Below are 15,347 nucleotides of genomic sequence, written 5' to 3'. Positions count from 1 at the left end.
TTATGAAATCTATTCTTCCATCTAGATTTTTCCACGGCTCTATCAATCCTCTCCTTAATATTGGCAACACCAACTCTCTTGTTGTTCCACATGAATTTTGGACCATCGGCACCAAGATAAATCAGACCACATTTATCCAGAATTTCCTTGATCTCAAAAACTTGATCAGTAGTCGGATTTTTACCCCCCTTTTCTTATGGCCACCAAAGATGGTTTGCAAGTCACCAATGACCATCATGTCAGAAATATCACTCAGCTCATCCCATAACCTTTTCCTACCAACCTTATTAGTACTACCATAAACATAAGACAAAATCCAAGGTTGTTGGAATTTTGTGGTAACAACAACATGGATTGCCCACCTAGACTTCCTAGTAGACTAAATATCAACTTCACCATTATTCCAGATGAGACACAGGCCATCAGAGAACCCCTGAGAATCCACTATGATGGAATGAGAAAATCCAAGTACTAACAATCTCAGAAACAATGTCTTCTAACACTTTGGTTTCAAGTAAGGTCACAATAGAAATATTGCCTCTTAATCAGCTTCTTCATAACTCTCACTAAGGAAGGTCTGGCAAGACCTCTATAATTCCACGACATAATATATCCTTTGATAGTTCACATCCAAATCCAACAGGGTAGCGATCAACATCTCGAACTGCCACATACCTTTTGGGATTTTTATTAGGGTTGACGTCTCCACTAGTGGTGCCGTGATCACTTCAGAATTATTGCATCGGACCAACTCCTTGAATCGTGTTCTGCTTCTCCCCTCCCTTGTCTTAGGAATGCTGCTGGATCTTGATGCTCACAATTGGCCCTTGAAAGACTTCTTCTATTTATGTGCAAAACGTGTAAATACAAAATAAAATCCCATGTCTTTTATTCAAAATGGCTTGGACCGCATGCCTACTCATACTCTGATCCATCGCCGACTACTATGTCCAAATCCCATTTATATTTCACAAAATTGGTTAAAAAGACCAAAACCAATAATTCCTGGGTGAAAAGGACACTTAGATTTTGATACTGTTTAAATGGACAAAAATGTAAAAATAGCCACGATGTAAACAGTTTCATCCTGCCAATTTTCAAATATTTTTTCTTATTTTTTAATTTACACAGGATGCATCCAGTTTCATCCTCGCTATATTTTAAGTTTAAGCCAGGATGAATCCAGTTTCATCCTTGCTAAATTTTTTTGTCCATTTCACCCATACTAATTTTTACTCGTCCATTTGAACCATGTTTTAAAAATATTTTGACAAACGACCCATTTTCCGTTTCTATTTCAGTATTCAAAGCACTCATTTGTATGAGTTAATGACGAGAAATATTTCCAGTCATATATTTCGAGTTTTGACGGGTGGTGTTTTTACATCCAGTGCACCAATGTACTCAGAGCAAAATACTACCAAGAAGGTAAATTTGAGAGACGCCTCTGGACCGTTCTTTATTTTCCAAAAATGTAGATCCCTGTCCAATTAATTAAACACCGTTTGCTCATAGATCATAATTGAACTTGTCAAATAAGAAAAAACAACTACCACCTAATTTTTGATTTAGTTAAAGAAGATTTTGCTTAAACTTTGGATCTCATCTTAAGAAAATATATAATGACCAAATATAGAAGAACCCGATTTCAGGCTTGTAAAATTGAAATCAAGCAGGTTTTGTTAAAAAAAAAATTGTCTTCGGAAGAATATCTTTACACTTTTGAGAACACAAAAAGCGAGATTCAAATCAATAGAGAAAGAGAGGGAGTGAGAGAGAGAGAGAGGATAGTTAAATCATCTCTCTCGTACAATTAAGGCAGATGAAAATGGCAACTAGCTTATTAATGTGCATTTTGGTCCTTAGCATAGTTGTTCAGTTTTGCAGAGCGGACGATGATGACCTTTACAAAGGTGAAGTATATCAAAAATGTTTCAAAGATTGTGACGATAAATGCAAGGGGGAAGGATATGGGGAAGTTTTCTGTCATATGAGGTGTAATAAACCTTGTGAAGCACAACAAAAAATGCGTAAGTATATTTCTTTCAAATCCTATATTGTTATTTTTAATAGTCCAATTTGAATGCAGCTCGTATATTCATATAAAGAATCAAAAGATTAACCATGATTTTTGACTTTTTTTTCCTTTCTTTCTTTTTTTTTTTTTTTTTGTTGGTTTGTTTGTTTGTGTATGCAGATAACATAAACGAGGTACAATTTATACCCCGTACGAGGTGAAATAAGTAGTTTTTAGTTATCATTTTAACCAACTACAGTAGAAATTCCATTACTTAATACTCGATTGTTTAATAAACTCTCTTAACTAATATTTTTAACCGATTTCGAGTCGGGGACAACGTACCAAATTAATAATTCGCTAATATAATAAAATAATACATCTTGGATAATCTATGTAGATTTCATGTGAAACATAAATTATTGATTCATTATACATATATCCAACATATTAATGGTTTATGAAGATTTTTTGAAAAATAATTCAATTATCTTCTGTTTTTTTGTTAAAATCAATATCACATTGAATTTCATTTCTAATTTTTCTTATCATCGTAAGAAAATCTTGCTTTGTCTTCTAACATCCAAGCAAGAAATTATTTAATGTGATAATAAAGTGGGATATTGAAGAGCTTTATAAGTTGGATACTTAATTGATATACATTGAACAATGAAGTAAAATGGGAGATTGAAGGGTGCTTCAAAATTTTTGATATTATATAGTATTTTAAAAATAATTATTTGACAATAAAAATATTTATAAGTTGATTAGATATTTATTAATATATATATATATATATATATATATTAATAATTATTAGCTTATTTTTTAATTACGCTTAAATTTTGATGGTTGTAACCGCATTAATCTAGAGAGTTTGTAGTGTAGTCGGGCTAAAAACCATATTTCAGTAACGTATCAAAGATTATTTTTACTATTTTCTCTGATATGGTTTTCTGTAATTTTAAATCAGACTTTCAGGGCAGTTGATGATATAAAAAATTTCATTAAGAAAAGTATCAATGGTGCAACAACTAACCGAATACTAAGCAGTGATTCCCTTATCTCCATGTTTGGTATCTTCGTGCTAGCTTTCTTATGTTACTAAGGTGAATACGAATATATTTTGTGATGGAATATTTTCAGAAATGCCAGAGTTATACGATAAATTTACATATTCTACTCACTAATTAATTAGAAAATCATGTTTACTATATGACAATTGAATAATACGGTAGTGATGAGAGTTGATCGTCTAACGTTTATTTATCTTTACCATATTATGTATTCGGGGTTGTAATTAATTATTAATGTGAGGTTGTTAAAAAAATATATTTGAATGCTTATTTCATTTATTATCTCCTCCTTTATGATAACATTTTTTATTTCCGTACGTATTTTTCATTGGTATTATTTGGCAACATACATAATTTTGAAACGATAACTCTCATAAACGTTCTCGAAATTATGGCAAAATATAATCTTTTTAACAGTGTCATCTAGCCTTGAGATTAGTGACGCATATATCCGTTACGAGATTGGTGATGCATATGACTTTGCTAATAATTTAGAAAGGCAAATGTTTATTTGAAAATCATGCACCTACAATTCCTCGTGTGCGTAAACCGCCGTGCAATGCACATACTCTCCATCTGCATAATATAAAGGGAAAATGCTATAATTGTGTAAATTTTTTAGTTTTGATCATTTCTATTCCATTCTCATGCAAGTTTGCGTAAGAAATTGTGTACTTTCTTTTAACCAACAATGGATTAGTTTAAAGGATATGACAATTATATCGACAAAATACGCGAGTTAGAAAGTGTTCTGCACGTAAGCCTATAAGGCTATATTTGTTATACTTCTAAATTTAAAAGTTTTATATGCACCCATTAGTCCACTCCCATCATTTCACATGAATCTTATTATTGGGGCTTGATTCTTTTGGGATTTGGGGGCTTTATAAGATATCTAACATCCTTAGGGTGGATAAGGGGACCTAATTTAAATGAAAAGTCCCATGTACCATTTGATTAAAAGTAAATAAAATTTCAAAACTAAAATTAATTCACCAAACCCATTTTATTCTTCTTCTTCTCAAAATCAAACAACAAAACCCATGACAAAAAAAATGATTTTTTTTAATCAAATCTTAATCGGTTTTCGGATTCTCAATGTGTCAAGATTAGGACAATTTTGATTGAATTATCATAGACTTGTTATGATTCTAATGTTTATGAAGGTGTTGAACCACAGATTGAAGATTGAATATTCGTTGAATGAATCAGTCCAAACACCATTAAATCCTCCAGAATGCTAAGAATTCAAAAACTCACCATTTATTTTGCCTTTAAATTGGTTTAATAGGTAGGATTGAAGAATTTAGGTCTTAGGAAAACTGGTTCTGGGAGGATTACGACTAGGAGTACTTTTCGACCTAGCCGAATGTGTATCAACAGTTTTGTTAGAGCACTGCTCGTTCAAACTCACAACCGTTGCTATCTCAAGCTTATTTGTCAAGTTTAGTTGATCAAAACTATATACTTGATTTCTAGTCTACTTATAGCTATGTCTCGGATTAGGATAGAAGTGTGTAGTTGAGTTTCAGACTTCATGACGTTCACCAATTGAAGAAGAAGATCTACTGAATAGCTTGGAGGAACTTTAAAAGGTATGTGGAGACTAAACTTATATATCACTCAGAAGTCTATTTTATTCTATATTCTAGTGAGACTAAGTCGTATACCTATATATACTTTTAAATTATACACATTTGATATTTCAACCCGAGTTTATCTCGTTTATCTATTTCTCGAAATACGTGTTGGAAGCTTTTAGTTTTAGCTAAGTTCATCGTATACTTGATAAGTTCAGTTGGAGACAATTTATTTGTTGGAAACTAAACATTAAGTCAAAGATGATCATGTGAAATTACCTTGAACATCTTATGTGATTTGTGTGAGACAATCATTTGATGTTAACTTGGGAAATTTCGTATTGATCGATTAATCACTTGAAAATTACTTGAATCTAGTGGTATGTGTAAGATAACCATTGTTGTCTTCCAAGGATGTTTCAATGATTAAATGAGAGTTTTAGAACGACTACCATGTCTGGATATAATACAGGTTGTATACTTTGTATGCTAACTATGTAAGTCTAATTCAGGTCCGGAACTATTGTTCGCGAACCTTGTTTGCGAACTGGTTTACCTGTGAAAAGGCCCGGAACTATTGTTCGCGTACCTTGCTTGCGAACGGATAGAGAAGGCCAAGTCCAGAATTGTTGTTCGCATACCCTGTTTGCGAACGGATGGACAAATCCAAAGTCCGGAACTGTTGTTCGTGTACTCGGTTTGCGAACACAGTGGTCAAGTTCGAAAATAGACAAGTATGGATTTTCATACTCATGAACTCAGTTTCGTTTACGAACTCAGTTTCGAACTAAAGTCCCTGGAACTTTAATGTAATAAGGTATGTGAACTAGTTTTACAAACCTTGGCATTATTTTCATGAATTGGTTCTTGTATAAGTATTTTCTACAATTACAAACCAAACCGATGTTGTTTCAAATGGTTCATATATATATATATTTCTATGAGATGACGAACATTTGAACAACTCTCTAGAAACATATCAGGATTGATTGATTATCATATTTGATCTATAAGTGTTAAATGAATGTGGCTAAACTATAAGTGTTCATGTGGCTAACTTCGGTTAACTATTATTGAGCCAAGAAGATATACACGTTTGGGTACGGTTCATCCATATCTAAATATATGTATATTTCATCTGTGTATATCAAGCTAATACCATCTAACGGCGGATATTGATGCATAGTTTCTAAGCATACTTAGCTTGAATCTTAAATCAGGAGTTCATCTAACGGTGAATATCAATTTCTATGTTACTAATCTATCTTAGCTTTGTTTGTAAGCAACCCTGATTTGAAAGACTATATAAGGGAGAACTCTAGCATCTGGGAAACCTAATTCCGACACTTCCGTGCGTCCTAGTTGCAAAATAGAGTCGAATATCCTTTTACCTAGGTTTCCAAAACCATTATTAGGTTAACGACTTGAAGAGTTCATTTGGGATTCGTGAAGCCAGATCCAACTATTTTCTCTTAGTTGTGTATTCTGATCTTACTTGTTCTATCGTATTGAGTTTTATCTTCTCTAAGATTTACTCGAAAATCATCTCCGATAGGTAAGATATAAAAATTAATCACAACAGTTCGTCGTCTCGGACTCTTGTGATTCCCCAATAGCTTTTTCTGTTAATCAGTTAGGTTTTATGACGTGACTAATATTTCTAGACTGCTATTTGGGAGTATAAGACCAGATTATTAGTTGAGTTTCCTGTTCACCTTGATTTTATAAACAAAACCAGAATAGACATATTTGTTTATAAGTCTTCTACTTTGGGTCGTAGCAACTCTTAATTGTGGGTGAGATCAGCTAAGAGAATCAAGTGCGCAGAGTCCTGTTGGGATTCAAGAGGCGTACTTCCATTAACCAAATTCTAAAGAAATTTTATAATTAGTCAAGTCAAAACAAAAATTAAAAAGATGATGGAAAATCACCTGGGATTTCGTATCGGTGTCATTTATTCCTTTTCCTTTTATCTATTCGCCAATATGGTGTTCCTCCCAACCTTTTTCTTAACGGATACAAAACCAGGATGAAATAGTATCGATTATCAATCTCGTTCGTTTTTTCCATGGTTTTAATAAGAAATAGAAGGATGGTTCGGGTTATCTTAGATCGACAAACTTATTCGAATTTGAAGTAAAGTTCAAAAAACTTTCCTACAGTGGAAAGGCTCGAGTTGTTGGGGATTCTGTAAATGTTATTCAAAGCTAATATACATATTTCAAGGTAAAGGGTATAAATGTTATATGAACAATTCAAGGTTAAGATCGGTATTTGGCTTTTCATCTGTGACATCCCATAGCTTAATTTTTTTCCTGGAGTTAGTAGATCTAAGCGGAAACCATATTTTCATGTAACGCAAGCCATTTTTCTTATTTAAATGAATTTATTTCTACACCAAACTAAAAATCCTCACAGATTCATGTTTTAGGGGATGATAAGATTCAGTTGAAAATAACGTCTGAGTTTTATTTTAGCTTAGAGACTTGACTCATAGCCCTACATAGGCTATGTGAAACCAAAAAAGCTTAAAAATATTAATTAACAACACGTGTCCTTATATCACCTATTAGTTAGTTGGCTCCGTGTCCTTTGTACCGGATATTGCTTGTATTTTTCTCTCCAATCAATGGAAAAAGGCTACTTGTTTTCCTCTAACAGTTTATAAGTAATAATTAATGTTGACAAACAATGTAAAACAAGACCACATAGTTACACCTAATTTTTTTACCAGAAGACAAAACGATCTTCTAAAACAATATAGTATTTACTTTTGAATCATTAAGTTGAACTTCGGTAATGGTTCAGTAAAGAGATGATAATTTTACCAAATTCATATAAAATTCCAAGATAAACGTTTTAACTAATTCAATCAAGAAAGATGAGAGTAACATTAGTTGGATTATTTTTTTATTTATATCGTGAATTATAAGAGGGTAAATCAAATGGATTTCAAATGACTTCCGAAAAGTTTCCAAATCTACTGTTAGTCCATAGAGATTTTTGGAGAGTCTCTTAATTCTCTTATTAATGGTTAAAGGCTTTTCTTAATTCATTTAAATTCTATGAAGCTCCATGTTATTGGATTAGATTTCATAAGAGTCACTACAACACCCTTGTTATTAGAAAGAGAACTAAAAGTCATTGGTTTGTTGTGTTTCAGAGATTTTGGGAGACTTTTTTAGAAAAATAGGCATGGTAAAAATCTCTGTCCAAGAGGTGATATTTTGGGAGACTTGAAAATTTGGGGAACATTTATTTTTGAAAGTAGAGCCAATTTTTATCTTTTTTGTTTGTTTGAGTTGATGACCAAGGAACGGGCCATTTGCGCAGTAATCCAGCCGACCCATCTGAGTACATTGGACATCTCCTCTCTCTTCTTTTTTACCCTCGTGTATACCGAGCTTTCTCTTTGAAACTTTGATGCATAGTTGTATTTATGAAATACCATTTTTATCCTCTCATTCGTGTTCTCCAGTCTACCCATTTCTTTTAGTTATTTCCTTACACATTCTTTTATATCTACTACATATTGTAAAAACCTGGATCTACTTTAGTAGGCCAAGTTGGTGTTGTTTAGAAGAGGTGTGAGAACCTTGATCCTTACTTATAGAAGAGCCTCCATCACTTTGTTATTTCCAATTTGAAACTCGGTAGAGATTACAACTTGTACGAGATGCCTCTTTTATTTCCTATTTTCCAATTAGGTAGAAATTTGAAGTATAATTAGAAAAGAACCTCAACTCTTTGTATCTTCCTTGTTCCAAGAGTAGAAGAAGCTTCATTTGAAGGTTAGTTCCTTGTGTGTCATGGTGTTTGTTACAATTTTTTATTTTTAATTTCAATTATAAGTATCACTTCACATTAATTGGTATCAGAGCTTTAGTTTGATTTTTTGGTGGAAGGTTTGGTAAAGATATTAATTGTTAGTAGAAACTACTTATATCGTCATCAAGTATTTTGGGTTCTGTTTCTTTTACTTGGTAGTTTGTTCAAATTGGGTATTTCAATCTTATGGTTTTTTTATCAAAAAGAATATTGAAAATTGATAGGGAAAGAAAACTAGGTAAATTTCAAGTGATGGAATGGTTGAATAAGATGAGACACAAGATGTTTGATGAAATTCATCAATTAGTGGAAGCGAAATTTAAGAATATAGAATGTCTTTATGTGGATTCATTTGAACTTTCTAATAACTATGAAGATGAAATGGAGCTAAAGAGTTCAATTTCCTTGGTGGGTATGAGCGTCAAGAAGTTGCCCACAGGGTGTTTGATAAAGTGTCTCCACCAGAGTTTGTTACTTTTTCAAGTTGTGGGGAAGGTGAGACTGGTGACGACGTTTAATTTGATCCTATGTCGACACCCATATTTGATGAAGAACCTAATGAATAAATAAAAGAAGAATTTCTCACCTGTTATCAAATACAAAGATTGGGTGTCATAGACAAATACTCCATGCTTGGACTTGATGATGTTGATAGAGGGACAAGGTATGACACATTCCATACCACTTGTACCATGGGAAGAAAGGTAAGCAACTTGTTAATGTTTACGGTTGTTATGTTTACGCCATATATCCAAAAATGTGACTAAAATGATGAAATTGGAAGAAAGTTTACCTAACAACAAGATCTTTATCAAGTTTTAGCAAAGAAAATTAGAAATTTACTTATATTGATAAAATTTGGGCTTCCTTTAAAGACATCCACCGTGCAAAATTGGGAAACCTAGTTGATGTCTTGCTGCTTCTTGCGTATGCACTTGACTATCACCACCAGATCTTAGACTCAGTGAGTAACTATAAAGGAAGAAATTGAAGTCGAGTAGTTTTGAAAAAGGGAAGAAGTGCAAGCTCTAACAAGTTCATATTATCTTTGGACCGCATAGCATTGGAACACGTCAATTGCCAAAATAAGCTTTTCCGAGGAATGGTAATTTGGTTTCTTGTTTGCACTAATTCACTTGGTTCCATACTGGGTTGACTATGTTACAGATAAAGAAATTGATAATTCGAGGGAGAATTATCTTAACAAGGGGAGGATGATACATAATGGTATTTATGAAATACCATTTTTAGCCTTTCATTCATGTTCCCCAATTTACCCATTTCTTTTGGTTATTTCCTTACACATCCATTTATCTCTACTACATATTTCAAAAATCCTATCTCTACTTTAGTAGGCCAAATTGGTTTTGTTTAGAAGATGTGTGAGAACCTTGATCCTTCTTAGAGAAGAGTCTCCATCACTTTGTTATTTCCAATTTGAAATTGGTTAGAAATTGCAACTTGTATGAGATGCCTCTTTTATCGTATAGTTTTCAATCTTAGAATTGGGTAGAAATTTGAAGTACTATTAGAAAAGAACCTCAAATATTTGTATATTCCTTATTCCAAGTGTAGAAGAAACTTCATTTGAAGGTTGGTTCCTTGTGTTTTATGGTGTTTGTTACAATTTTATATTAAAATTTCAATTTTAAGTATCACTTTACATTACACTTCAAAGCACGTCAGCTTGTCATTCCCAACCTTGAGAAATTCAGTAATTCTTTTCTCATAAGGACTATCTTTCCCAAAATCAAACTCAAGGGTAACAACGAGAAAATCCTAACTAGCGTTGAGAATGTAACTTAGGCATATGACAACGAAGGAAATTAATTTTGACAATGAACATATATTTTGGTAAGGTACTTTTATTAACATTATAACATGCATAATAAAATAAAAATCAGTAGATGTTTTGAATTTTTAATTAGATATTATACATATTTTTGTTTCTACAAATTAGAGAGACTCTTCACAAATCTCATTTTTTTTGTCCCTACAAGTCACAAAGACTCTCTATAATACTCTTATAGAATCACTAGAAATCTCTAGATTTTCAAAGAATCTCCGAAAGTGACTAAAATATAAAATCTCTGAAAGTATATTTAGAAATCTCATTTAACTATCCCTTATTAGTCTTTGATAAAGTTTAGTTATATTCCTGATTTTAAAACTCCACAATGAAATTAATTTTTCGATTTTTACATAAGCTCTCTGTTTTAGTTTAAAAAAAATTCTTAATCATGACATCGATTTGTTATTTGGGAATTAAATCTTAATTATCTTTGACTTATTTTCCCACACTTATTTTATATTCTTTTTGGATTTTTTTGTTTTAAACTTCAAAATATTTGTTCTATGAATAGTTCAAGCAAGCTGGGTCGACGGACTATAGCAAGGATTTCTATTTTATTTTTTGATCAATTTATGAAATGTTTTCTAAAGTTTATCTAAAAAGAATATATTCTTCTATAATCGTAAGATAAGAAAAGATAAGAAAAAAAAAAAGAATGAGATTTTTAAATGTTTTAGTCAATAAAACTAACTCTTTTAGCTAAACATAATAATATCGTGAACTAAAATATAACAATCTTATATACTATAATAAAGAAAATTGAGACTTTTCGACCATGGTACGGATTTGGTCTGGAGGCGCGAAATTACTAATTTAACTTTCACTACGAACACAACCTAAGATGGTAAACAGCGTAAATTGCAAAATACTAAAGGGTATAATCATAAGAAGGTCTATATTCTCCCTTCTATTTGCTTCTTCACCCTTTCTATTTGCTTCTTATTCCCAAATGAAAATCGGAAAACAATTTTTTCCCCCAACTGAGATTATATAAATAAAATCTTTTTAAGAAAACCCAAAAATATATACCCTAATTCGAATTATTCAAATCAAACTCTTTCTAAGAAATCCCTATTTGCAACATGATTTGGATGTTGTCTACTAGGAAATATCTTATCAAACTCTGCGCTTTGATCCCTCTCAAACAAGTTGTTGGGACACCAAATCCAATTAGGATTTGCGTTAATATTATATATATTTGTTTTAGAGATTTTGTGAGAGTTTTACGTGAGAGTTTTTCCAACATGAAGTCTCGTTATTTTAGGATTAGTTTACTTGCTTTCCAAGGTTTATTCTCTATAAATATATTAGTTTGTTCTAGGATTCGAATTATGCAATTAATACAGTCAGAGTTTTAAATCTTGTCAACTTGGTGGCTAATCCCTAAACAAAGGAATTTTATCGTTCGGTATAGGTTCCTACCATCTGGAGTCAAATCCAGGTAATTCTCAATCCCATTTTACGTTGTGCCATTGCCATTGTCTCTTCGTTATCAATCAAAAAGCGTCAATTCCAAATAAATAAATAACATATATATATATATATATATATATATATATATATATATATATATATATATATACATACGTATATCGTAAACTTACTCATGTCTTACCTTATTGTGTCAGCAACTAGGTATCTTCCGTCAATTGAACAAGGTGATTATATATTTGATTGGTTTCAGTTTGTAAGTTTCCATCATCAAAAAGCTATACATATCATAGTTGACTGAACTGCACCAATCATATCCAACCATCAATTAATATCTACAACAACTCTATTCTCACAACATTTATATATCAGTATCCAACTCAATTTCATCACAGTACCTAGTTTGAATATTCTTGTAAACCACATAGCTCTTTACGGCTAAAATTAATTAATTATCAAAGCATTGTTTGTGTTAGTGGAAAAGTGAAGTTCTTGGTTATTAAATTTGGTTAATTGACATCATCATTAATATGACGGGTGTAACTAATACACAATTAGCAGAACGTATTGATACTTTGAGTGCATCTGTATCATCGGTACTTGAACAGATGCGGGCAAGTCGTGTCAACATGGAAACTATGCAAAACACTCAAACTACAATACTCATTGAATTGCATCAGACTTGTGAAGACGTAAATCGTCACATGGAAAATCTTCTTATTCGATTGCAACCTCCTGGAGGAAACAATGAACGACCTGATGCTAATGGTCGTCCTAATCAAGGTGACAGTGGGGATGGTCTTATCATTTGAGGAGGTACCATTAATTTGAACTTTTCTACATTAAATGGAGATGATCCTGAATGATGGATTTTTTTAAGCTGGACAGTATTTTCCTCTACATGGCGAAACTGATTTAGCTACAAAATATCTTTATGGTGATACAAACGTATGGTATCGATGGATCAAAAACTCTCTAGGAGAATTAACATGGTAACATTTTTCGCGTGTTCTTTGTTCTCGTTTCGGTAATTGAAAGCATATTGATGCATGCAGTACTTTATCCAAGACGTCACCAAAACATATTGTTTGCAACCTTATTACTGAGTTTAAAAAGTTATTGAATTTTGTTCATGGGCTGGCCGAAGAGCATCAAATTAGTATATTTATTTTAGCACTTCGTGAAGATATAAGAGCAGGTGGTCGCATACGTCGACCCGGGAGCTTATCAGAAGTTTTTGAATTAGCACTTCTTCAAGAGGATGCCATCAATGTAACATCCAGTTTTAAAGCTGCAGAGTCTCCCAAAACTGGATCAACACCCGCCATGGCAACTACATCTGATACGATTCTTGTTTGTCAAATTTCTAGATTCGAGCAAGAAGAAAGGTGAAATAAGGGTTTATATTTTGGTTGTGATGAAGTTTATAAGCCAGGTTATCGGGGCCAAGGACAGGTCAGTTACTACTATTTGAAGGGGTTGACTCTGATGATGTCATCGTATTAAATTATTCAGACAATCCAACTTGAGGACAAGCTGCATTTCAAGGGGCTGGGGATGTTGGGACACCGACTCCAATCAGGATATGCATTAATATTAGAAAAAATTGTTTTAGAGATTTTGTGAGGTTTTTTCGTGAGAGTTTTTCCAATTCAAAGTCTCGTTATTTTAGGATTGGTTTACTTGCTTTCCAAGATTAATTCTCTATAAAATATTAGTCTGTTCTAGGGTTTGAATTATGCAATTAATACAATCATAGTTTTAAAGCTTCTCAACTTGGTGGCTAATCTTCGATTAAATGATTTTTATCGTTCGGTATAGGTTCCTGCCACAAGTTTACCATCAACATAATAAACCACATGTTTTCATCTACAAATTGGGTGCTCCATTTCAAATTTCATTGTACACAACCTACTTCACGTTGTCTGGGTGGATTCAGGTGATTTGGATTGAAAATTTTGGGTTCCTACACTTTAACTGTTTTTTATGTTAATTTCCACCTAATTTTTCTTTTATGTTAAGCCGAATCATATATTGATGTATGTTTGATATTGCTTCAATAGGTAAGTTCATTATGCTAACGCTTTCTTCTTATTGATGTATGTTTGATGTTTGCTTCAATCTGAACATCAACTGTACAATAAAATACCCGTATGGAAATAACCATTTTGGTTATGTGGGTGTTTCAATTGGTACCTTATAGTGTAATGTATCATTTGACTATTTAGGTCCCTATTCCAGTGAACATTTGTTCAGTGTTGGGGTTGGCTAAGACAAGTCCCTAATTTTATTTTTGTAGATTCTACTTGATACCTTCAGCACCGCATGAAATTTGTTGGCCTACTTGATAGCTAAGTTACAGGGAAAGTGTCCATTTCATTTTCCGGAGAACATTAATAATTTGCATATGTATGTAATTGTTCCATGATAGAGTTCAGATGAATGGTTATGGAAAATCTTAATTTCTTCTGGAAAAGTGAATACCTATTATTTGAATTTGTTGAAGGATTCAAGATATTTGTGTACGATTTTATCTGTTTGTGGGCACTTGACACAATTTTAATTCTCACATGGCTAAAACAAGGGTTCCTGAAAATTTTAGAAATAAACTCGTATTAGTTCATGTCTTATAGTTTGCATTTTATTTTTCCATATAAGTATATAGTGCATTCATTTTTTTTTATTGTGGCTGTTAGTTTTCTTATGAAAAAGAATGCAACAATCAATATTTTTTCCTGGCTGACATAAAGCCTTGGGAATGTGAACAAAGTTGTGAAAGGGAATTCTCAGCCTGCATCGCGAGAAGCTGTTGTGATGTTTTCTTTTACATTTAGTGAGTCACAGTGTAAATAAAATTTATCCCAATTTATAAAGCATGCTGGTCCCGGCTGCCGTAAAGGGTTGGAAATGTGAACAAGATTGTGAAGGGGAATTGTCGACCTGGAAAGCAAGAAAGTTTTGTGATGTTTTCTTTTACATTCAGTGCGTTACGGTGTAAATAAAATTTATAAAGCATGCTGGAGAAATAAAAATGATAAAGTGTGCTGGAGAAATAGGGGAAAGAAGGTTACTTTGAAGATGATGTTACTGGTTGTTGAGGTTTATCAGCTTAAATACCAGTGCATGTTCCAATGAAAATTTACTATGGGAATTTTTCGGTGTTATTTGTAACTTATATATACTTAGATGTTATATAAATCTTATTAGTGTTGGACTAAATTGGAGATTAACGTTATTAAATAACATCCTTAATTGAAATCCTTATATATATGAGTAATAAAAATAAATCCTTATGGATGATAATTTGTTGGTTATTTGGTTATTTTCTAACAAATCACTATGTTTGGTTATGCAGCAAACGAGCAATTTGCTGTCAAGAGTAAAACAGATTAATGGGATCCGAGTGGCAAAGAAAGCATTACAACTCCTCAAGGTAGTGTGGTAATTAGTGGTAGTATAATATTTGTTCAGTTTAAGGTTGACAAGATATATGGGCCTTGTTTGGTAAAATTATAAATAGATAAATAATTTTAGGATAATCATTTTTATAATAAATTTTTGCA

At 32.4% G+C, this 15,347-nt stretch overlaps 1 protein-coding gene across 1 annotated transcript; it reads left to right on the top strand.

Moving 5' to 3' along the window:
• Positions 1–1,602: 1,602 nt before the first annotated feature.
• On the top strand, positions 1,603–3,375 carry LOC113354324. Its single transcript, XM_026597680.1, has 3 exons — positions 1,603–2,030; positions 2,198–2,211; positions 2,991–3,375. Exons 1-3 carry the CDS (start codon positions 1,823–1,825, stop codon positions 3,123–3,125), a joined length of 357 nt encoding a protein of 118 aa, XP_026453465.1. The 5' UTR covers positions 1,603–1,822; the 3' UTR covers positions 3,126–3,375.
• Positions 3,376–15,347: the final 11,972 nt, after the last annotated feature.

This window comes from Papaver somniferum, chromosome 2 (assembly GCF_003573695.1).
Source record: "Papaver somniferum cultivar HN1 chromosome 2, ASM357369v1, whole genome shotgun sequence".
NCBI lineage: Eukaryota > Viridiplantae > Streptophyta > Magnoliopsida > Ranunculales > Papaveraceae > Papaver > Papaver somniferum.
The sequence above is the reverse complement of the archived record's forward strand: the minus strand, read 5'-3'. Positions and strand labels throughout refer to the sequence as shown.

Bases quoted from the DNA above. Each gene is read 5' to 3' on its own strand.
- LOC113354324 (XM_026597680.1), top strand. From the start codon at position 1,823: ATGAAAATGGCAACTAGCTTATTAATGTGCATTTTGGTCCTTAGCATA.